This window comes from Rana temporaria, chromosome 1, assembly GCF_905171775.1.
Source record: "Rana temporaria chromosome 1, aRanTem1.1, whole genome shotgun sequence".
NCBI classification, from domain to species: Eukaryota; Metazoa; Chordata; class Amphibia; order Anura; family Ranidae; genus Rana; species Rana temporaria.
Window position 1 is genome coordinate 613,855,215 of NC_053489.1, and position 25,273 is coordinate 613,880,487.

A 25,273-nucleotide genomic window follows, 5' to 3' on the forward strand; every position below is an offset into this window, starting at 1 on the left:
TCTTGATAAAGTGACTGAGCTGAAGAGCGCTCATGAAGTCAAGTCTGAACTGGCCATCAGGATCCGCAAGCTCAGTGCACGTCCTCCATCTACCCAGAGTACTGAAGTGGGATGCCTGGTGAAACCCTGCACTGCGTAGTTCCTGAAATGTTTTCTCGTCATGCAGGCCTGGTCTAAATTGGGGGTGACCTATCACGGGTCTCAAAGGGGAATTACAAGTCGAGAGGGAGGATCTCGACAGGAGACGCGAGCACTCCCTGGCTGTGTTGCCTATTAGCGGATGCTGTTTGGTTTTAGGTGTCAGTGCAGTATAGCACCAGGGGGCTCCCGAGAGGGGAATTTCACTCTGGTCCTGTTCCAGCTGAGTCCACAGTTTGGTGTCCCTATGTCTGATCCAGTCGAGAAGTCTGCTGAGGTGGCATGCTCGGTAGTATAAACGTACGTCAGGTAGTGCTAGCACCCCGTGTAATTTGGGGGGAGAGAGCATCATCCTATTCAGGCGTGGATGCATCCCTGCCCATAGGAAACGGGTAAAAATATAGAGTGAATTTGCTTGAAATAGTCCCTGGGAATATGGACCGGGAGGGCCTGCATGAGGTATAAAAGTTTGGGTAGCACTGCCATTTTCAAAATGTTGAAGCGGCCCAGCCAAGAATGCAGTCCACTACTCCACTGGTCTAACAGTTGTTGAATTGTTTTCAGGAGGGGGGGGGTTTAGCTTAAACACTCTGGAGAGGGACATGGGTATGCAGGTACCTCAAAGCCGTGTCCGACCATTTTAATCGAAAGTCTCCTCTAAGCCTTGTAAGCTGGTGGGGTGGGATCCCCATGCCCATCGTTTCTGACTTAGCAAAATTGATCTTAAGGTTAGAGAGCTGGTCGTAGGAGTTGAATTTGTGTAAAAGGTTTGGCAGGGAGGTCGAGGGGTTTGTAAGGGTGAACATCGGGTCGTCGGCGTAGGCGGATATTTTATATTGCCTTCCGTTCACTCCGACGCCTGTGATGTCTGAGTTCTGATGGACGTGGCCTAGGAAGGGCTCCAGGCAGAGTGCAAACAGGAGGGGCGATAGGGGGCAGCCCTGTCTGGTGCCGTTGGTGATTGGGAAAGCCTCCGAGAGCACCCCGTTAGCTCCGACTCTGGCCGTGGGCCCAGAGTAGGCCGCCTCTATCCAGTGGATGTACTTAAGCGTCTCGAACATGAACGCCCAATTCACTCGGTCGAACGCTTTTTCGGCGTCCATCCCGAGGAACAGGCACAGTGTTTTACTGTTTACCGCTATATGTAGCAGGTTCAGGACTTTGGTAGTATTGTCTCTGGCCGGGACAAATCCTACCTGATCCAGGTGGATGAGGTGTAGCAAGTGTTGTTGGAGTCTGGTGGCTATAACCTTAGTAAAAAATGTAAGGTCGGTGTTCAGGAGGGAGATAGGGCGGTAACTCCCGCATAGGGCTGGGTCTTTACCCTCCTTTTAAATCACCAAAATTTGTGCTCGTAGCGTGTATTTGTGAAACACTCTTCCCCGGCCGTTAAGTAGGTCCACTAAACGTTGTCCTAGGGATGGAAATAGGGCCTTGTAATAAGTGGCGATAAAACCATCTGGTCCCAGGGCCTTGCCTGGCTTCGCACTGTTCAGGGCCAATTGGAGCTCGGTCAGCGTGATAGGTTCCTCTAGGAGTTCCCGCACTTCCGACGGTAATGAGGGCAGAGAAAAGCAGGTATGCCGATATGGCTTTGTGTGTGGGGGTCGGGACGTTAAGGTTGTACAGAGAGCTGTAAAAGGCTCCGAACTCCTTAGTGATTTGCTGGGGTAGAGAAAGTTTCTGACCCGCGGAATTCGCGATGTTCGGTATGGCATGTCATGTTTTTTAAAGGGGAGTGGATACCCTCTCCCCCCCCCCTCCCTGCAATCTTCTGGGCCACAGGTCCCAGAAGATTTACCGGCCATTCACAGTACGCAACACGGCTTGCGCATGCGCAGTGCGTGCCCGGCTGTGAAACCACAGCCGGGAGCCCACAGTTACAATGCCGGCACCGCAGAGAGGAGGGGGAGAGGAGCGGGGCTTCGTTTGCCCGCATCGCTGCATCGTGGGACAGGCGAGTGTCTGATTTTTAAAAGTCAGTAGCTACACTTTTCTTTTGCTATTAGAACCACGTTAAAGTGCTTCAGAAAACACATGCTTCAAAACACTTTGGCTGCCATGAATGCATGAAAAAAAAAAAAAAAAAAAAAAAAGGACAATCTTTTGGCAGTGAAGAAAATCATTACTATCTGCAGGTGTAACCACAAAGGTAATTTAGAGATTACATAAGATGTCGATTTTATTTAATATATTTTAATAAGTGTGGTTTTTCCTTCAAGAAAAAGATGCTACAAAATTGTAGGTATACAAGCCTTCTGTTCTTTAGCACTGCGTTCTAAACCAACAAAAAAATGTTGATGTGCAATTAACTTTTAATCTTATGTTTTAGGTTTGATCCAGCAATTTATGGAACTTTGTCACGGTACGTTGAGCCAATGGAAATTACAGAACGTGCAGAAAAGATGGCAGTTGCCAAAGCCCGTCAGGTTGGGTTCTGATTTGGCTTTCATTACTGTCCAAGCCGTAATGGAAATTTTGGCACAATAAATTAAACAGAACAAGGGATTTAAACATTGCCAGCCTACAGCGGCAAAAGTCTTTCATGTCTAGCTAGACCACTAACTAGACGTTTACCAAAACAGACATCAGAGGACCACAATATGGGCTTCAACAGCAAACCAAAAAAAAGGTATTAAAATAACACAACCTCAATACAATACAATCTGTCATGATGTTGTAGGAGGATTTGTCAGAGAACCATTCTGATCTGCTCAAGCAAGCATACACAGAACCATTAATCTTGTTACTGTTGCCCACAGATGGGAAGAATTGTTCAATATGGCAGATTTTGACCATTTTAGATTAACCAGTTGCAGACCGCCCTACATCACTTTTACTGCTACAGGGAGGCCTGTAGCAGAGACGATTTTGTTTGGGAGCCACGTCGCACGACAGCGCAATTTTCATTCAAAGTGCGACAGCGCTGAAAACTAAAAATTGGTCTGGGCAGGAAGGGGGTGAAAATGCCCTGTATTGAAGTGGTTAAAAGGTGGAACTCCACTTTAAGCACAGTGCCATTTAAAAGCAATATGGGGAAGAAAAGGGATCTCTCTGCTGCCGAAAATAGTGAAATAGTTCAATGCCTTGGACGAGGTATGAAAACATTAGATATTTCACGAAAAAAGTGTGATCATCGCATTATTAAGAGACTTGGGGCTGATTCAGAGCACAGACGAGTCTCGTGCAAATAAAGGCACATTGAGGAAGATTTCTGCCAAATAAATGCATTGGATCAAGAGAGCTGCTGCTAAAACGCCATTACATAGCAGCAAACAGATATTTGAAGCTGCTGGTGCCTCTGGAGTTCCACAGACATCAAGGTGTAGAGTCCTCCAGAGTCTTGCAACTGTGCATAAACCTTCCATTCAATGCTCACAAGCAGAAATGACTGCATTGGGCAGAAAAATACATGAAGACTAATTTTCAAACAGTCCTGTTCACCGATGAGTGCCGTGCAACCCTGGATGGAGTAGTGGATGGTTGGGTGGACGGCCACCCTGTTTCAACAAGGCTGCAACTTCAGCAAGGCGATGGTGGAGTCATGTTTTGGGCTGGAATCATGGGAATAGAGCTGGTCGGCCCCTTTAGGGTCCCTGATGGTGTAAAGATGACCTCTGCAAAGTATGTGGAGTTCAGGTGTGGACTGACCATTCAGGCAAGATTATAGCTGCCGCCCGATGCAGAAAACCGGGCCGCCACTAGTAAAAAGAGCTGGAAGAAGATAGCGGAGGAGCCCAGCAGAAGGCAGAAAGACCAGAGAGCAGGAGAAGAGAGCAGAGAAGTCAGAAGAAGATCCCCAAAGTCAGAAGACCCCCGAAGTCAGAAAAAGGTAGAAGACCAGGCCACCACTAGTAAAAAGAGCTGGAAGAAGATAACGGAGGAGCCCGGCAGAAAGACCGGAGAGCAGGAGAAGAGAGTGGAGAAGTCAGAAGAAGATCCCCAAAGTCAGAAGAAGACCCCAGAAGTCAGAAGAAGGTAGAAGACCGGGCCACCACTAGTAAAATAGCTGGAAGAAGATAGCAGAGGAGCCCGACAGAAGGCAGAAAGAACCAGAGAGCGGAGAAGTCGGAAGAAGACCTCCGGAGCTGCCTAATAAATGACTTTTAAAACCTGTGTGGTGTGTTTTTTTCCCCCCCCGACACTTTTTTCCTACCCCCATGTTGAGGGCATGCGGACTGGTACGGTTCAGGACGGGGGGGAGGGCTCACTCGTCCCCACCCCCTTTTCTGACCGGCTGTGTGCTCAGGTAAGGGTCTGGTATGGATTTTGGGGGGACCCCCCCCCCATGTAATTTTTTCGGTGTAGGGCCTGGTATGCTCTTGGAGGGGGAACCCATTTCATTTTTTTATTTAAAATTTGGCGTTCGCCCTCATGATTCATACCAAATACCAGCTCTGTGGGAAGGGGGGGTTTGCCTTAGAGCCGGTTCACACAGGGGCGACTTCCTGTAAAGTTGCCTCACTATGAACGGGGATCCGACTTGGAGGCGACTTCCACTGAAATCAATGGGTACAAGTCGCCTAGAAGTCGGATAGAAGTAGTACAGGAACCTTTTCTGAAGTCGGAGTGACTTCAGTAGTGTACATTAAGACGGCTCCCATCAGGGGTGGACTGACAACTCATAGGGCCCCGGGCAATAGAAGATTATGGGGCCCCTGGGCTTACAGATGGCCACCACGCCAGGAGGCAGTGCAGAGGCGGGGCAGCTAAAATCTCAGGATTTTCACATCAAAAGCATGTCGGTTTCGGACATATCAGGGACAGATGTAAAAACAAAACATAGATTTTTACATACTGTCCCTGGTTTTACTGAGCCTGGCAACCGTGATGGGGCCCCCCTAGTGGCATGGGGCCCTTGGGCAATGCCTGAGTGACTCAATGGTCAGTCCGCCCCTGGCTCCCATTCACTTCAATGAAATCTGACAAGTCGGGAGACTTGGGGCAACTTCAAGTCGGATCCCATATCGCCCCTGTGTGAACCGGCTCTTATGCTGACTGTTTACATCAATTATTTAGGTAAATGAGAAAAATATCATTAGCATAATAATTTGGAACAGGGTGTAGTTTAGGTTCATGAATGAGGTGAAGCTGTGCTGATTGCACAAAAAAAAAAAAAAAAAGCCTTTGCTTTTTAAACACACTAGAAGACACACATTTAACAAGTATAAGGGCGTTTTAAAATCAACGTGTCTTGCATGCTGGATGGTTACTAGGCCCATAATGATGCCACACATACCTTGCCCCCAAGCTAATGTTTGTCAGAGGATTATCACACCTCAAAGACTGAAAAACCAGTTCTAGATGGAAAAAATGGGATTAGATGAGAAAGAAAGATGTGTAGGGAGGCCAACCAAGAACGCAAAAACAAAAATTGCTATTAAGACAAACAACCCACACGATCAACACCGGTCAATCAGGAGAGACGCAAAGAAAGATATTGGTGTAAATAGACAAAATGTTGGTTGGACATGCAGGCCTGGTCAGACTACCTTATAGCGTCTGATGCCCACAGTGTGCAGAGGAACACAAACCCATTGCTCAGTCAATCGGTATATTTATTCTTATACAGGCAAGAGAGGGAAATGGGAGAGCAGGCCAGAGCCATTTATCCTGGGAAGAAACACAGGCGAACATAACTGGTCATCGGTCAATCGGTTGACCACCAGCTCAAGAGTAGTTGGACCCATAGATGTCTTCCCAACTCACAGGTATAGAATTACTTAAAAAGTGATCTTGTGTATGTGTGTATATATATATATATATATATATATATATATATATATATATATATATATATATATATACACACACACAATATTATATATATATATATATATATATATATATATATATATATATATATATATATATATATATATATATATATATATATATATATATATATATATATATATATACATATATACACACACACACATACACATACATATATATACACATACATACATACACATATACACACACACATATACACGCAGCTTAACCAATTAGTGATATCCCTTAGCACTATAAACCAAAAAAAATAAGGGCGCAAACCCATACTGCGTTACCCAAGACACTTGAAAATGTTATTAAAAACGCTAAAAGCATACTCAGACAAAAGGATAAAGCGCATGTCATACAACTCCAGTATCGAGGATGACACGTCTCTGCGGTTGGAAATGGACACATCCCTTTCACCCAGCCTTTGCCTCCCGAAATGCATTCATTTTCCAACCCAAGGTGTCTTGGGTAATGGGTATGGAAAAATCTATGCGCCACGGCTGGAATGACCAAAGGTGAAACCAGTAAACAAAAATAGTGAATAAAACTAAATAAGCAGCTCCCCAAATTCAGGTGACTGAAGAGTAAATGGAAAAGGTGTCTTGGGTAATACACTAGGCATTTGCGCCCTTCTTTTTTCTGTTTGAAGTGTTTTGGAGTCTCCCCGCTCAAGCAGTGCAGAATCATAATTACCATCTTCAACAGAGTGAGCCCTGAGGTTTTACTTTTTTTTTTACTTTTTCTTATCCCTATAGCAGTTTTACTGCTACAGGGCGGCTCCTGTGCGCAGGATCGCGTATGTATATTATATATATATATACACATACATACATATATATTACATATATACATACATACATACATACATACACACATATATATACACACACACATATACACACACACATATACACACACACGACCCTGCGCTTCCAGGTAGTGGGCACGAATATGCGAATACAGCAAGAGCCGATGGGCAGGTACCGCGGACTCTATGTCCACCGGCATCCACCAATCATTTGGTACACAGGCAGAATGGCAGTCTGCCTATGTAAACAAGGCAGATCACGGTTCTGTCAGGAGGAAGGACATGGATTCAGGTCTCTGCTTTGCAGGAACCCATACAACGTCCTGGGATTCCCGCAGTGTGGAGCGTGTGCTCTCGCCACATCACTGGGGACCCGTGCCCATACCCAGCAGCCGCAATATCCGCTGGGCACCCGCGATTGCTTGTCACAGAGCCAGGGACGTCAATCTCTGTGTAAACACAGAGATCCACGTCCTGTCAGGAGAGGAGACCGATGGTGTGTCTCTTGTACAAAGGGACACCGATCGGTCTCCTCCCCTTGTGAGTCCCCTCCCCCCCACAGTAAGAATCACTCCCTAGGGAACACATTAACGCCTTGATCGCCCCCTAGTGTTAACCCCTTCCCTGACAGTCACATTTATACAGTAATCAGTGAATTTTTATAGCACTGATCGCTGTATAAATGTGAATGGTCCCAAAATAGTGTTAAAGGTGTCCGATCTGTCCGCCGCAATATCGCAGTTTTGACAAAAATCGCAGATCGCTGCCATGAATAGTAAAAAAAAAAATGGTTTTTCCCCTCAACAAAAGTGGAGTTACTCTAAGATCTGATAAAACATAAGTTCATTTGGACAATGGGATTGGCAGCTATGGCAGGGATTGTAGGACGACCACAAGCAGCGATGTGCATGTGGTTTGTTCAAAAAATCTCCAAAAAAGACTTTGGAAAGGAGGCTGTAAATACATGCAACTGAACCTTTAACAAACACTTGATCTGAGTGAAGTAAAGTGACTGGCCTCAGGTGATACACAGATGAAACAAACTCTTCTATACAAGTTGCACCCGTTTATCTACAGCCGTATTTCTTTTACAATTACATCCATCCAAAGTGCATAGTTTACATAGGTACACAGCTCTGAAAAACAGGGGGCGGAGAGCTGAAGTTACATCAGTAAGGAAAACTCATCAGAAGTGACATATTTGGTATAGCAGGGGAACGAAGCAGCGGACAGAGATGGAACTTCATGCCCTGGATAGAGACACAAACACACTATAGAGGGATATACAGTACTTTGTCCATATTTCATGTGCAATATTTACAACCACTATAATACAGTGTATGGAAAATTTGCATTAAAAATGAAACTAAAGTGAAGAAATAATCAAAGTTTGATGCATGTCAACTTCAGGCTATTCCATATTTGCTAAAGTGGCATATTTAGACTACAGCGGGAAGAGTAAGGTTGGACGTAGATTATGCATCAACACAGACGGTGTTGATTGGGGAATCCCTCCCACTGCGCTACTGTTGCCTGACAGTGGGAGGTTTCCCAGCAGTCAGAATAGAATGATCAAGGCTGATGGCTATATCCGCCAGCAGTGACCATACAGAAAAATACTGATAGAACCAGCCTGCCCATAGAAGATCTAGGTCGGTTCCAGCTTAACCAGCCAAATCCCAATCCATCTATGGGCTTAAGCAGGGGTCAAGTCCTGGGAAAAAAAGTGTGGGAACTCCCACCCAAGATCCACTCCCCCACCAAAAAAAAAAAAATTATACGCTCATATGCATAATTACTAAACCGCATGTTTGTTTGTTTGTTTGTTTTTTTTCGATCCACTTTTCCCTTTTAATCCTTTATGTTACTGGCCGCTTCCTGTATATGGATTCATCGGGTAGTGTGCGGGTATTCTGTCACTTCCTCTTGCCGCAATGTCTCCTGGGAGCTTTTGTCATTGTTCCCAGGAGATATTGCGGAGGTCTGCCGCGAGTTATCGCGGGAACTTTAAGCAAGTTCTTTCTAAATTGCGCGATAACTTGCGGCAGACCTCCGCAATATCTCCTGGGAACAATGACAAAAGCTCCCAGGAGACATTGCGGCATCGAGGAAGTGACGGAATACCCGCACACTACCCGATGAATCCATATACAGGAAGCGGCCAGTAACATAAAGGATTACTAAGGTTCGCCTGCCCCTGACAGTGACTCGAGCTGGGCATCGCCGCTTAGTGAAGGATTGGCTCGGCTGCTCTAGTCCTGCAAAGGGAACTGCGTTCCTGCTGTGAAAAAAGTGCAGGAACTCCGTTCCCACGCGTTCCCGCAGGACTTGAGCCCTGGGCTTAAGCTTCCATGGTGGGGTCAGAACTACAACTCACCGCTGGAGTGAAAGAGAAATAGAGCAAAGTGGGCGATTTGGCCAGCAAGGTTCACCTATAACTTAAAAATGGTTGGTGTGACATTTCAAATGTTCCATTTGCATCTGTGGTACCAATGAGCGCGACAATCGACCATCAGAATGAAGAACTTCAGATGCCACATGATACAGTTTTAGATTTCATGTACAGAACAAAAACTCACCCAGTCCTATGATGCCTAAAGTCTCCCCTCGGATTCGGGCTGCCCCAGATGCCACCTCCCTTATCTGTTCCACGCTCTGGACTCTCGTGCCTTCCCGTAATGCTTGGTGCAGCCATGTGGTTCTCCTGTACAAATTGAGTATGTGGCACATTGTGGAGTCGGCTGTCTCTTCTACGGAAGCTGCTGGCACATTACATACGGCAATTCCTGGAAGAAAAAGCACAGGAAAGACACATGTCCATCAAGTTCAACCTGTCATCTCTGCCTTGGATTCACTTTTTTTCTGGCAGATGGATTAGATGAACTACATCCAGGAGCTCACACATCACATTTGACAACATATCACAACTCATAGGCATTTCAGAAAAATACAACCTGAACAAGAATGGAACTCCCCATTATCTTTGAATTCACTTAAAAGGAGAACAGGCAAAGCTCATTTGGCTATGCTTCTCCTGTAGATCACAGGAGTGAAGTTCTGTATGCACTCCTGTGACCCGTTTTCAGCAGACAGTGGGCTGAACTCAGAGCCGCTCCAGGCTCGGGAAAGATCACAACCATATAGTTGGGACCCGCCCACATGCCTGGACCGGCACTGGGTTCAGCCTCTCAGTGGCACCGCTGAGAGCCTGAGTTGGACGATTCCCGCCCCCTCCACAGACAAGCCCTCCGGAGGGGGTGGGGTGGGGGAACAGTCACCAGCTCTCCGCTCAGGGAGCTTTGAGAACTGTGTGATCGGCAGGGTTTAAATCGCTCGGTTCTCAGACTTCGAGCTGTCGGGGGGATAGATGCAGCACTGCATCAATGCTGCATCTACCAAAGTATGATCCCCATTAAAGTGGCTGTAAATTTAAAGGAGAAGCTTCTCCTATGGATCACAGAAGTGCAGTTCGTTCTGAGTTGAGAGGTATCTTAATATAGCGCTGTCTTTTCCAGAAGGAAAAAGCATAGCTGCAAGCTGTCAGGTGATGGCGGGCTAAAGCCTGCTGTTGGGTGACGTCACTCAGCCAGTCCATGCTGGGAAAGATCCCGACCAGATGGTTGAGTGATCTGCCTGAACCAGTGAGCCTCCCTTCCCCTCCACAGCCAAGCACTCACAGGAGAGCAGAGAGCCGGTGACCAGTCACGGCTCTCAGAGAGGAAGAGGAGAACTGAGCGATGAGTGGTGTTTAATCGTTCAGTTCTCACTACAGAGAGAAGGCATGGGGCAGATGTACCATCGGATCGATGTGCATCCACCCAGGCGATTATATATATATATATATATATATATATATATATATATATATATATATATATATATATATATATATATATATATATATATATATATATATATATATATATATATATATATATATATACATACATACATACATACATACATACATACATACATACATACATACATACATACATACATACATACATACATACATACATACATACACACACACACACACACACACACACACATATATATATATATATATATATATATCACATACACACACACACTATATATATATATATATATATATATATACATATATACATATATATATATATATATATATATATATATATATATATATATACATATATACATATACATATATATATATATACATACATATACATATACATACACATACCCACACATATACACTCCAATTCATGCCAAAGGTTTGAGGTCAGGACTCTGAAGGCCAGTCAAGTTTCTCCACACCAAACTCGCTCATCCAGGTCTTGATGGACCTTGCTTTGTGTACTGGTGTGCAGCCTTGTAGGAACAAGAAGGGGCCATCCACAAACTGTTCCCACAAAGTTGGGAGCATGAAATTGTCCAAAATGTCTTGGTATGCTGATCCCTTAAGAGTTCCCATCACTGGAACTAAGGGACCAAGCCCAACTCCTGAAAAACAACCCCACACCATAATCTCCCCTCCACCAAATGATTTGACAAAGCAAGGTCCACAACGACATGGATGAGCGAGTTTGGGGTGGAGGAACTTGACTGGTCTGCACAGAGCCCTGACTTCAACCCAATAGAACATGTTTAGGATGAATTGGAGCGGAGACTATGACCCAGGCCTTCTCATCCACACTGCAAAGGGTGAGCCAACTCAATATTGAGCCCTACGGATTAGGATGCCATTAAAGTTCATGTGCGTGTAAAGACATGTGTCCCAATACTTTTGATAATATAGTGTGAATATATATTATATTCACACATTATAATTGTATACATCTGTAAAAAAGTATTTGCCCCCCTTTCTGATTTTCTTTTTTTTTGGCATATTGGTCACACTTAAATGACTCACAACAAACTAATTTTATTATACAAAGATAACCAGAGTAAATGCAAAATGCAGTTTTTAAATGATGGTTTCATTTATTAAAGCGGAGTTCCACCCTATTTTTTAAGTTTGTATCATATGATGTAATACTGCGCCCTTAAATATATTTGGCATGTTTTTTTTTTTATTTCTAAATACTCACTGTGCTATTCTTTTTCGTTTATTTCTCCCGCCGCGGCGGCAGAGACCTCGCAGCGTCATCCCCAGCCCTGCTATTCCTCAGAAACATCGCGGTACTTCCACCGCAATTGAAAGAAATCTCGAGCGAGCGGGTGGGCGGGCGTAGGCGGAGAGATGGTTAAAGCCCCGCCCACCGCTCTATGTATGTCCTGCTTCAGGGGGGTGGTGCACTTGCTGTCACTTGCTTAGGAGGGGCGGGCTAATGTGGGCACAAACCCCCCCGCAGTTTGTGCGGGGTGTTTGCTGTCCCACACGATCTTAGCCCAGCTCTTCATGGCAGCCGACATTGCTTCCCGTCAGCTGCCTCTCTCACTAGCAATGCAGATGAAGGTGTCAGATCGGAGGAGGCGTGGTAGGGGCGGGGTCATCGGCATACACTGTGCTAAAGGTCTGTGTACAAGTAAACAGACAGACTATAGATGACACTTGCGTGGGGGAGCTCTTATATAATGAATTCCTGCAGTGATCTATGTGGGGGGAGAGGGTATGTGCTAGGGGGCGTTTTAGGAAAATCTGCCCCCACCCCTCCCCCAGCACATGTCCTCCCTCCTCCCAAAGTGCCTACTAACACATGCTGTACCATTTCCCCCACCCCTGATTCAAAGAGATGCTGGCTGAGTTCCCGGGGCTGTACTCCTTCTGTGCTCATGAGGGGTTCCCACCATCCCTGTACTGTGCTGAGTTCCTGGGTCTGTACTCCTTCTGTGCTCATGAGGGGTTCCCACCATCCCTGTACTGTGCTGAGTTCCTGGGTCTGTACTCCTTCTGTGCTCATTATGAGAGGTTCCCACCATCCCTGTGCTGTGCTCATGAGGGGTTCCCACCATCCCTGTACTGTGCTCATGAGGGGTTCCCACCATCCCTGTACTGTGCTGAGTTCCTGGGTCTGTACTCCTTCTGTGCTCATTATGAGGGGTTCCCACCATCCCTGTGCTGTGCTCATGAGGGGTTCCCACCATCCCTGTACTGTGCTCATGAGGGGTTCCCACCATCCCTGTACTGTGCTGAGTTCCCAGGTCTGTACTCCTGCTGTGCTCATTATGAGAGGTTCCCACCATCCCTGTGCTGTGCTCATGAGGGGTTCCCACCATCCCTGTACTGTGCTCATGAGGGGTTCCCACCATCCCTGTACTGTGCTGAGTTCCTGGGTCTGTACTCCTTCTGTGCTCATTATGAGAGGTTCCCACCATCCCTGTGCTGTGCTCATGAGGGGTTCTCACCATCCCTGTACTGTGCTCATGAGGGGTTCCCCACCATCCCCTGTACTGTGCTCATGAGAGGTTCCCACCATCCCTGTACTGTGCTCATGAGAGGTTCCCACCATCCCTGTACTGTGCTCATGAGGGGTTCCCACCATCCCTGTACTGTGCTGAGTTCCTGGGTCTGTACTCCTTCTGTGCTCATTATGAGAGGTTCCCACCATCCCTGTACTGTGCTCATGAGAGGTTCCCACCATCCCTGTACTGTGCTCATGAGGGGTTCCCACCATCCCTGTGCTTATGAGGGGTTCCCACCATCCCTGTGCTTATGAGGGGTTCCCACCATCCCTGTACTGTGCTGAGTCCCCGGGGCTGTACTCCTGCTGTGCTCATTATGAGGGGTTCCCACCATCCCTGTACTGTGCTCATGAGGGGTTCCCACCATCCCTGTACTGTGCCGAGTTCCCGGGGCTGTACTCCTTCTGTGCTCATTATGAGAGGTTCCCACCATCCCTGTGCTGTGCTCATGAGAGGTTCCCACCATCCCTGTACTGTGCTCATGAGGGGTTCTCACCATCCCTGTACTGTGCTCATGAGGGGTTCCCACCATCCCTGTACTGTGCTGAGTTCCTGGGTCTGTACTCCTTCTGTGCTCATTATGAGAGGTTCCCACCATCCCTGTGCTGTGCTCATGAGGGGTTCCCACCATCCCTGTACTGTGCCGAGTTCCCGGGCTGTACTCGTGCTGTGCTCATTATGAGGGGTTTCCACCATCCCTGTACTGTGCTGACTTCCTGGGTTTGTACCCCTGCTGTGCTCATGAGGGGTTCCCATCAGTGGCGGAACTACCGCCATAGCGACCCACGCGGGCGCTATGGGGCCCGCAGCCGAGTGGGGCCCGGTGAGCAGAGTCGGCTCTTTAATTTGGCGATCGCCATCGCGCGATTGCCTAATTTGCCTTCAAGGTGTTGTGCGGGACAGACAGAGACTGAAGGAGCTGAAGTGACATTGCTACTATCGTTCCTGGGGTGGATGGTGGGCAGGCTCGGGCTGCCTGCGTCCAATAGCAGGCTGCCTGGCTCCCAGGCTCCACCTAAAGTCGGCGATGGCGGCCCCAGTGCATGGCGGGAGTTGTAGTTCTCCCACAGAGTACAGGCACACAGACTTCAACTTGGCCGTCTGGTGCCTGTGCTCTGCAGAGAGACTACAACTCCCAGATTGCACTGCAGAGAGCGCGGGAGAGATAGAAGTTGCTTCTCCCTCAGAGTCCTGCTGCCTTTAGTCGTGGAGGAGGAGGACCAAGGTGAAGAGCAGAAGGTGGTCTTCGTGTGCCCCATTGTGTAGAGGAGTCTGTGGGAGTGGGACTACAATGTCCAGCATGTCTGTGGAGGACTAACTTAGTGCGAGGCTGGAGGGGGAAGTATAGTGTATCAGTCCAGGGTCTCTCACTCTCAGTATAACGTGTCTTTGCAGTGTGAGGAGGAGCACTGAACATCCTGATACCCACTGAACACTGTATCCACATATCCCAATTACCACATGTCAGCAGCCCCCCTCCCTCTGCCCCCTAAGCCTCTTATCTCCCCCTTCCATTCCCCCATTATTTTCTTCACCCCCTTTCTCTTCTCTCCTCACTTGCTCCATCCTCTCTCTCCCTCTGTCCTCTTCCCCCCCCCTCTGTCCTCTCTACCTACATCCCTCTGTTCACTCTTGCTTCTCCTCCTCCTCCTGCTGTCCAGGCTATCTTCCCCCCATCCACACTCCTCTCCCCATCCCTCTCTCTATCCTCTCCCCCTCCCTCTAGCTAGCCTTTCCCCCTCCCTCTTTCCACTCTCTTCTCTCCACCCCCCTCTTTCTATTCTCTCCCCTCCCTCTTTCCATTCTCTCCTCTCCCCCTCTTCTATCCTCTCCCCTCCCTCTGTCCACGCTATCCCTCCCCTAGCCACTCTTTCTAGCCTCTCCTTCTCCCTCTCTGTATCCTCTCCTCCTCCTTCTCTCTATCCTATCCTCCTCCCTCTTTCTATTCTCTCCCCTCCCTCTTTCCACTCTCTCCTCTCCCCCCTCTTCTATCCTCTTCCCCCTCCCTCTGTCCACGCTAAGCTCCCCCTATCCACTCCCTCCCTCTCTATTCTCTCCCCCTCCCTCTGTCCACGCTATCCCTCCCCTATCCACTCCTTCTCCCTCTCTGTATCCTCTCCCCTCACTCTCTCCCCTCCCTCTCTATCCTCTCTCCCCTCCCTCTCTATCCTCTCTCCCCTCCCTCTCTATCCTCTCTCCCTTCCCTCTCTATCCTCTCTCCCCTCCCTCTATCTATCTATCCTCTCTCCCCTCCCTCTATCTATCCTTTCCCCCTCCCTCTATCTATCCTTTCCCCCTCCCTCTATCTATCCTTTCCCCCTCCCTCTATCTATCTATCCTTTCCCCCTCCCTCTTTCCACTCTCTCCTCTCCACCCCCCTCTTTCTATTCTCTCCTCTCCCCCCTCTTCTATCCTTTTCCCCTTCCTGTCCACGCCTCTATCCTCTCCCCATCCCTCTCTCTATCCTCTCCCCATCCCTCTCTCTATCCTCTCCCCCTCCCTCTAGCTATCCTTTGCGCCTCCCTCTTTACACTCTCTCCTCTCCACCTCCCTCTTTCTATTCTTTCCCCCTCCCTCTTTCCACTCTCTCCTCTCCCCCCTCTTCTATCCTCTTCCCCTCCCTCTGTCCACGCTATGCTCCCCCTATCCACTCCCTCCCTCTCTATTCTCTGCCCCCTCTCTATTCTCTCCCCCTCCCTCTGTCCACGCTATCCCTCCCCTAGCCACTCTTTCTAGCCTCTCCTTCTCCCTCTCTGTATCCTCTCCTCCTCTCTATCTTATCCTCCTCCCTCTTTCTATTCTTTCCCCCTCCCTCTTTCCACTCTCTCCTCTCCCCCCTCTTCTATCCTCTTCCCCTCCCTCTGTCCACACTAAGCTCCCCCTATCCACTCCCTCCCTCTCTATTCTCTCCCCCTCCCTCTGTCCATGCTATCCCTCCCCTATCCACTCCTTCTCCCTCTCTGTATCCTCTCCCCTCACTCTCTCCCCTCCCTCTCTATGCTCTCTCCCCTCCCTCTCTATCCTCCCCTCCCTCTGTCCACTCTCTCTTCTCCCTCTCTCCTCTCCCCCTCCCTTTGTCCACACTCCCCTCTCCCTCTTTCTATCCTCTCTATCCCACTTCCCCCTGTCCACTCTGATCTCCCCACACCCTCTCTCTATCCACCCTCCCCTCCCTCTATCCTCTCCCTCCACCCTCTGTCCACTCTCTCCTCTCCCCCTCCTGCTCTCTATTCTCTCCCCCTCCCTCTATCTACTCTCTTCTCTCCCCATGCCCTCTCTCTATCCTCTCCCCTCCCTCTCTCTCTCCCTTCCCTCTGTCCACTGTCTGCTCTACTCTCTCCCACCTCCCTCTGTCCACTCTGATCTCCCCCACACCCTCTCTCTATACCCCTCCCTCTGCCCACTCTCTGTATCCTCTCCTCCCTCTGTTCACTCTTATCTTCCCCCTCTATCCTCTCCCCCTCCCTCTGCCCACTCTCTCCTCACCCTCTCTATCCTCTCCCTCCCCTCTCTCTATTCTCTCCCACATCTCTCTGTCTGCTCTGATCCCCCCCACCCTCTCTCTACCCCCCTCCCTCTGTCTACTCTCTCCTCTCCCCCCTTCTCTTTATCCTCTCCCACATCTCTCTGTCTGCTCTGATCCCCCCACCCTCTCTCTACTAAACTCCCTGTGTCTACTCTCACCTCCCCCCTCTATATCCTCTCTGCCCCCTGTCTTTTCTCCCCCTCCTTCTCTCCTCTCCCCCTCTGTCTACTCTCTGTCCTCTTCCCCCATCCCTTTCTCTGTCCTCTCCCTCCCCTCCCTCGGTTTCCCCCGTTCTCTTTCTGCCCTCTTGCCCCCTCCTTTTCTCTCACCTCTCCCTCTCCTCCTTATGTCCTCTTTCCCCTTCCCCTCTACTCCCCTTCCTCTGTCCTATCCCCCCCCTCTCCCTCCTCCTCCAGGATCATGTATTGTGTAAAGACCATGGACCTCTACATCGGAAGCATGGGGCCTCATGGACACTATGAACAGCGAGGTCTAGAGCAGTGTTTCCCAACTCCAGTCCTCAAGGCACACCAACAGGTTATTTAAATTTTTGTTTTGCTGTTCAAAATTAATATAAGCTGTTGCTTGGGTACTGTGCCACATGAGTGTAGTAATGTGTTGTTCAATGGCAATAGTTTATTCTTTTTTTGGAGGGGGGGGGGCCCCATACAACATTTTGCTATGGGGCCCTGTGATTTCTAGTTACGCCCCTGGTTCCCATAATCCCTACAGCGCCAGGAAGTCAGCACAGCACAGGGATGGTGGGAACCCCTCATAATGAGCACAGCAGATACTATTAGTCCAGTTTTTTAAAAATTCATCATAACGAATGTGGGTAATTGTTACGAAAAGTGAACGAATCTAACGAAAATTCGTATTTCGTACGAATCTGAATTGAGTTTCGGGCACGAAATACGAAAATAACGGCTAATGCGAAACGGAACTAAACAAAATGAATTTATTGACGGCGCAAATGTCTAGTATATGTATGTGTATATATATATATATATATATATATATATATATATATATAATCTTGTTTCTGTGCAGATATATCTACATAACAAATGATTTAGTATATTTACTGGTTCCTGGAGGGAGGAGGGGAGGAGAGTTTTGCATAGACAAGGGGCAGCAAGTTCCTCCCGTTGCTATGGAAACCTGACCTGAAACTATTACATGCTTGTGCAGCACTGAGCATGTGCGAGATCAAGGCTGAAATCCAGGAAGTCATACAGTCTGGCTTCATGATGCCCACACTTAAGATGGCCCCAGTCAATTTATATTTTATAAAGTGTCTAAATGCTGTAACAACCTAACAAAACGGACCTTAGTTTACAGACTAACTGTAGTAGAATACATTAAGCTTGTGTATTACAGGGGTTTTCATATTTAAAAAGTTTTTATTTTTAAAATTGTGGCCGGAACTCCGCTTTAAGGCAAAAAATCTGTCCAAACTTGCCTGGCTTTATGTGAAAAAGTAATTGCCCCCTAAACCTTATAACTGGTTGGGCCACCCTCTGCGGCAACAACTGCAATCAAGCGTTTGCGATAATTGGCAATGAGTCTTTTATATTGCTGTGGAGCAATTGTGGCCCACTCTTGGCAGAATTGTTTTAATTCAGCCACATTGGAGGGTTTTCCAGCACAGCCTGTGTAAAGTCATGATAAAGCATCTCAATTGGATTTAAGTCCGGGCTTTGATTAGTCCACTCCAGAACCTAAATTTTGCTTTGTTTGAACCATTTGGAGGTTAGTTTCAGATCATTGTCCTGCTGCATAATCCAAGTGCGCTGGAGGTCACAAACTGATGGCCGGAGATTCTCCTTTAGGATTTTCTGGTAGAGCTCAGAATTCATGGTTCCATCAATTATGGTACGTCGCCCAGGTCCTGAAGCTGCAAATCAGCCCCAGACCATCACGCTATCACCACCATGTTCGACTGTTGGTATGATGTTCTCGTTATGAAATGCTGTATTAGTTTTATGCCAGATGTAACGGGACGCACACCTTCCAAAAAGTTACATTTTTGGCTCATCAGTCCACAGAATATTTGCCAAAAAGTCTTGGGGATCATCGAGATGTCTTTTGATAAATGTGAGATGAGTCTTTGTGTTCTTTTTGGTCAGCAGTGGCTCTGACCTTTAAACTCTCCCATGGATGCCATTTTTGCCCAGTCTCTTTCTTATTGTTGAATCATGAACACTGATCTTACCTGTGGCAGGTGAGGCCTGCAGTTCTTTATATGTTGTTCCGGGTTCTTTTAGGACTTCCTGGATGAGTCGTCGTCATGCACTTGGAGTAATTTTTGTAGGCCGGCCACTCCTGGGAAGGTGCACTACTGTTGCAAGTTATCTCCATTTGTGGATAGCTCTCCCTGTGGCTCACTGGAGTTCCAAAGCCTTAGAAATGGCTTTGAAACCCTTCCTAGATCAATACATGTACATTCATTTGTTTCTAACCTTTATTTTAGATTGTGGCATGATGTGTGGCTTTTTGTGACCTGTCGGCATGCTTCACTTAAAACAGCTTTTGTATTTATGCCATTTCTTGATTCAACAGGTCTGGTAGTAATCAGGCCTGGGTGTGGCAAGTGAAATTTAACTCTGCTCTCCAAAAAAGCGGAGTTCCAGCCTTTTTATGTTTATTAAAAGTCAGCAGCTACAAAAAGTGTAGCTGCTGACTTTTAATAAACCGGTCCAGTGACGCAGCACCTTTGCTTCCATGTGCCGAGTGTGCTCCTGCCGCTTTAATGAGAGCTGGGCTACCTCCAGTCACCTGCCCCTTATCTATCCATCAGCAGTCATGTGCTCCTACTGAGGAGACTTAAAATGAAATGTTATAGTTAGGACTGCAGTATACAGAGAGCCTTGATGGGCCTGCAGCTTACACATGCATTTGCAAATGCATGCAACTAAAGCTCTGTTTTAAACATACACTGTTAAGACAGGTGAATTTGGTTGGTTGCTGATTGGGTCGGTAAGTTTGAGCCTGGATATTCCATTGTTTTGGACGCAGCCGCCTGGATCGTCGCTCCTCTCCCCATCTCTCCGTCTGCACCTCCATTCACACTGTGGGCACCCGGCCGTGACAGCTTTTGGCTTCACGGCCAGTCCCACTCCTACCGAAGCCCCCACCCCCCTCAAAAAAAATTACATGCAAAATGTGGCATGTAAGGGGGTGAGGAGTGCTTAAAGCGGAAGTTCCACTTTTGGGTGGAACTCCTTTTTAACCAGAGCTCATTCATGATTCAGCATGGGAGGGGGCAATTATTTTTTCACATAGAGCCAGGCAGGTTTGAACAGCTTTTTTCCCCTTAATAAATGAAATTAAAAAACTGCATCCTGGATTTACTCTGGTTATTTTTGTGTAATATTAAAATTTGTTTGATGATCTGAATCATTTAAGTGTGAGAAATATGCAATAAAAAAATCCAGAAGGGGCAAATACTTTTTCACAGCATTACAGACAAAAAGGCTTTCCCCTCACTTTATAGGCTAGAAGCTTAAAAATCATAGGAATTTAGAATCTTCTACTCATTCTATAAGGAGAAGAGCAACAGCATGCTGTAAAATTCTCAAAAGTAAAGCATGCATTGTGACAGAATGACAAGTATCAGAAGGCTTCACTTGATAACATCTATGTTCATGAGTCTAAAACAAGAAAAACACAGAAAAAATGTGTAACTCGTGGTAGTCGAACAGCAAGGAAACCATGCTCCTCACTAAAACATCACTGATCTACCAAATTCTGCTAAAGACTAGCTGGATGTTCCACAATATCTACTAGGTAGGAAAAAATAATGAACATTTTGATTATATTTGGAGAAATTACGGTAAATCACTGAACATGAACACCAACATCAAACCCCCATCTCAAATATAAAGTATGGTGGCAGGAATATTAATTGGGTTTAAATTGTGCAGCCAGGTGCCGGACTGTTGCACTACTTCCTGTCTACAGGGGGGTGTAGTTCTTCCTGGACCAGGACAGAGGAGGATATTGGAATTCTTAGTCCTGCAAGCAGTCATTACTGTATTTCAGAGCCCTTATTGAACTACATACCCCAGAAACCTGCCCAACTAAAGGGTTGTAGGAGAGCCTTTATATTGGACTGCGACTGGCGGGCTTGCTCTCTTGGCCCATGGACTTCAAAACAGGATGGTCGGAGGCTGCCAGTCTGCATGCAGTGGAACTCAGCGGTCTAGTCTGACAGGGATGCCCCTTCAGTACATTTACATAGCTGTGTCACAGATTGCCACACCAGAGGTCCACAGTCTCCTCTCATTCAGTAGCCTGCACAGCTCTTTGCCATCCACTACAGCTGTCAGTGCGCCAACGGCCTGCTTTGTGGTCATCGCTCTTTCTTAGCGGAGACCCATGGACCCGTTCAGCTCATCCTACACTGCATCTATACCAAAACTGGTGAGGGGACACTTTCCCACATTTTGTTTCATAGCAACAGTGCTAGCAGACATTATAACCCAGCCAATAGAGAAATCTTTGCTACTACCTCCTGAGTTTAATCGACAGGTTTGTCATCACCATCCTTTATTCTTCACCATTAAAGGGCCCCAACTTGCTAGCTAAAGGCAACATCCTTAAACTCGAGTAAACTCTACCCCAGATCATTGAGAATTTATTATCTACTTAAAGAGGCACTCCACCCCTATAATAAAGAATTGTCAAAGGGTATTTATTTGGTCCCAGTGGTTCAGAGTAAGCTCACGGGTTTCCCCGGAGTCTTTCCCCCTATAACCAGCGTTACTCTCAAAAAGCACCACACATTGGTTATATTCAGTTTCCCAATACCATTCATGTAGTTTTACCCTTTTTTAATGTAGTTTTTATTACGGGCAATATTCAGTTTCCCAATACCATTCATGTAGTTTTACCCTTTATGTATTTTTTTTATTACGGTTAAAGACCTTTGAACAGTGTATATTGCTGTAACTAGATGTAAACCCCAAAGAAATGACTTGAGCCATTTTAGAAGGTATTCAGTACAACTGTGGCTATTAAATGATTGGGTCTGTTGCCTGTTTATTCTCTGATGGGTATTGTTAGCGGGTATTATTGATCTAACCAAGTCTGAACCTAGAGCGTGTCAGATGGGTTGAAGAGTTTACAGGTTCAAGGCAGCACTAGAGGCAAGCATCATCCAGCGGCTCCTACAAGGGTAGCGCTACACTTGGTTGAGCCTGAAAGGTTTCCAAACACTGTAGAATCAAATATAAATATATATTTTTTTACAAAAACCTGTATCAAGAATTTCTACTGTACTGTATCAAGGTATTATCTGATCCAAAAGGTTTAGTGATACAATATAATAGTGATCCAATATTAAAAATTCAGAGAAAAAATAAACTGTGGAGTTATCTTAAAAATGTCAGCGCGTAGGCAGATGCAGTCTACTTTCTCCGCTGCAGGTGGCGCTTAACCACAGCAGCATTGCAGAGGAAAAGTCAAGATGAACAGGTTTCCATTATTTCCTGGGTCACTGGGGGAGCTATCCAATTGGATGTGGCATCCCATGTGACTGGCAGCCATCTTGGATGGTGCAGAGCCCATTTAAGCCTCTGGCTCCCAGGCTTGGCATGCATTTTGTGTGAGGGTAGTAAAGAGATAGGTCTCCTGTCTATCAGGGACTGTAATTAGCGGCAGGAAGAGGTTCCAGAGGGGTAGGGAAAGAGCAGGGATACAGCCTTCCTGGAAGCCTCCCCATTTGGGTACAAACCAGCCAGGACCCATTCTGCTCCTGAAGACCTATGCGGTCGGCACACCTGAGACTTACTGTATGCCCTTTGCAGCAACATTCTGTGAGTGCGCCCGATTGGGTTTCTTCCTGCTGGGTAGTTGTACTGGTTTGAACTACATTTGCAACCGGACTGTTTACTGCTAGTGCACCACGCTGCATGTCTCCGCAAGAGACCCGACTACAATTCCAATTAATTGGACTGTGCGTGGGTAGAGGTAGGCTGCTCATGCAAGACCTCAAACAAATACGCAAAAGCCAAAAACATTTCTCAATCTCTTAGGAGCAACTACAGAAACCATTTGATTGAGCTCACAGATGAGTACATGTTCTACTGGAAACTAAATGTAAGGGTTCGCATATTTTACCATCAATTACTTGGCCGAAGCTTCATAGAATACTTTAGATATTCAAAGAGAAATGATCCATGTGTTTGATGGAAAAAAAAAAAGAAGTATTGTGTATATCTGTTCTGATTTAGACAACAGTCAATCTGATTTTTAAGAATTTTGCAGAAATCCAAATGAGGGTCCATCTCATTTTAGAACAGGGGTGTCAAACCCGCGGCTGCATGTGGCCCAGGAGAGTTCAGCATGCGGCCTGGGGCATGTCTGGAAAACCCCCGGGCAAGAAGAGAAGCCACAGCAGCTAGCACGCATGGAGGGATGCAGGGGATGTCATGAATATCTATTTGCATAGAATGCTGCCACAGCACAAAGAAGGCAGTCATGGGCACAGCTAAAAGGATGCCGAAGGTGCAGTTTTTTTGTAAAGCACTGGCATGGACCCTTGGCTTCATGGAGGGGGGGGGGGGGGGTTGTTGAGGTGGGCTGCAGATCTCCATTGCTCCCTGCATGCTTGTCCATAACATACATTCACAAACAGATGTAAAAAAAAAAAAAGGATTTTACAAACTGGGTCCTGGAAGGAAAATGTGCTACCTATAGCAAGCAAACTATTTTTTCATCTTCTAACCCGAATCGCAATAGGATAGCTGAAAGCAAATTGGCAGCTATGATCAACACAAATATTTCCTTCACACACGTAATACATCTGATCCAGTAAAAACTATACCTAAATCTCCAGCTGACTTGATGTCGATGTTATCAAACCCACTTCCGATTCGGACGATTATTCGAAGAGCCTTGAACTTCTCCAAGTCTTCTCGCGTTAAAGTGATTGTGTGATACATCAGGGCACCCACTGCTTCATTTAGTACCTGGAAAGTAACATACGCAGCTCAGTATTTTATTCTCACTCATGCATACATTTGCGGTTTGTGTCACCAAATCACCACAAGGAGACCATAAAAAAAGATGAACATACACAAAGCAGCATTGGACTTTGCTTAATGCATTGTAAATGAAATTTGTAAGTTCTGTACATAATTGTATTCTATTTTGTATGCACGCCACGAATAACGTTTTCAGTACGTTTGCATTCTTTCAAGTCCTGATAAGAATTAGTCTGCCTATGTTATGCCCCTTGTTACCATAAACGTACAATTGTAATATTAATGTGATGCCTACGTAATCATGTGTATAAAAACCTTCAATTGCGTCATAATAAAGCAGAACAGTTATTTGGAAAGATGCAGATTATCTTTTGTGTCTGTTCCCTACTGCAGTAGTTAATTTGGAACCACTAATCAATGAGGATAGGAGTTGCCCCATCTACGAAATGCCATGTCAGCAATGAAGTTGTTTTCTAACATATTAGAAACACTGGCCCGGATTCAGAAAAGAGATACAACGGCGTATCTCCCGATACGACGGCGTATCTCCTGATACGCCGTCGTATCTCTGAGTCCGGCCGTCGTATCTATGCGCCCGATTCATAGAATCAGGTTTCGCATAGATATCCCTAAGATCCGACAGGTGTAAGTGTCTTACACCGTCGTATCTTAGGCTGCAATATCACGCTGGCCGCTAGGTGGCGCTTCCGTTTGTTTACGTGAGGAATATGCAAATTAGTATTTACGTCGATTCAGAAACGAACGACCGCCCGGCGCTTTTTTTTTTACGTCGTTTGCGTTCGGCTTTTTCCGGCGTAAAGTTACCCCTGCTATATGAGGGGTATGTGCGGCGTATCCTATGTTAAGTATGGCCGTCGTTCCCTCGCCGAGTTTTGAAATGTTATGTTGTTTGCGTAAGTCGTTCGCGAATACGGCTGGACGTCATTTACGTTCACGTCGAAAGCAATGACGTCCTTGTGCACACTGGGAGATTTTACGGACGGTGCATGCGCCGTTCAAATACTACGTCAAAAACGCAGGGTCAGGTTATATTCAAATAATACACGCCCCCAACATCCCCATTTGAATTACGTGGCCTTCCGCCGCAACACATACGTTACGCCACAACTAAGGGTGCAAGTTCTTTCTGAATAAAGAACTTGCGCCCAAAGTTAGAGCGGCGTAACGTATCGGAGATACGTTACGCGGGCCGCACAGATACGCTCAGGTATCTGAATCCGGCCCTGGTAATTCTGCAGTATATTAGGGCCACCTCCCTAATAAATTTGGAATATTAGGATTTAGCTCTTGTGGAGCAGTTTTAATTTTTTTAGATTGTAGTTGTATTTTAGTCGACTAAAATCTACAGTTAGTGTTTTTTTTGGCAACAAAGATCCTGTTCCCTTAACCAGGTCGTCTCTATTGTGCGAAACTACGTACCTGTACGTCATTTTGTGCAATGGACACTGGGGGGGTGCGCTGATTGGACAGAGGGGGGAGCCAAGCAATCAGTGGGTCTGGCCATTCCTGTTAAGCAAGAATACCGATACACTTAACCATTTGATCGCCCCTGTTAACCCCTTCCCTGCCAATGTCATTAGTACAGTAACAGTGCATATGTTTAGCACT

General features: G+C 46.6%; 1 protein-coding gene across 8 annotated transcripts in view; it reads right to left on the reverse strand.

Moving 5' to 3' along the window:
• CTBP1 (C-terminal binding protein 1) overlaps positions 1-25,273 on the reverse strand; it is a 556,415-nt gene that overhangs the window by 91,290 nt on the left and 439,852 nt on the right. For all 8 annotated transcript variants that reach the window (XM_040335258.1, XM_040335253.1, XM_040335255.1 and 5 more), the window contains 2 exons: positions 23,485-23,629; positions 9,313-9,519 (listed from right to left, as the gene is read on the reverse strand). In XM_040335258.1, the coding sequence (XP_040191192.1) occupies positions 9,313-9,519; positions 23,485-23,629 (352 nt within the window). The remainder of the gene's footprint in view (positions 1-9,312; positions 9,520-23,484; positions 23,630-25,273) is intronic.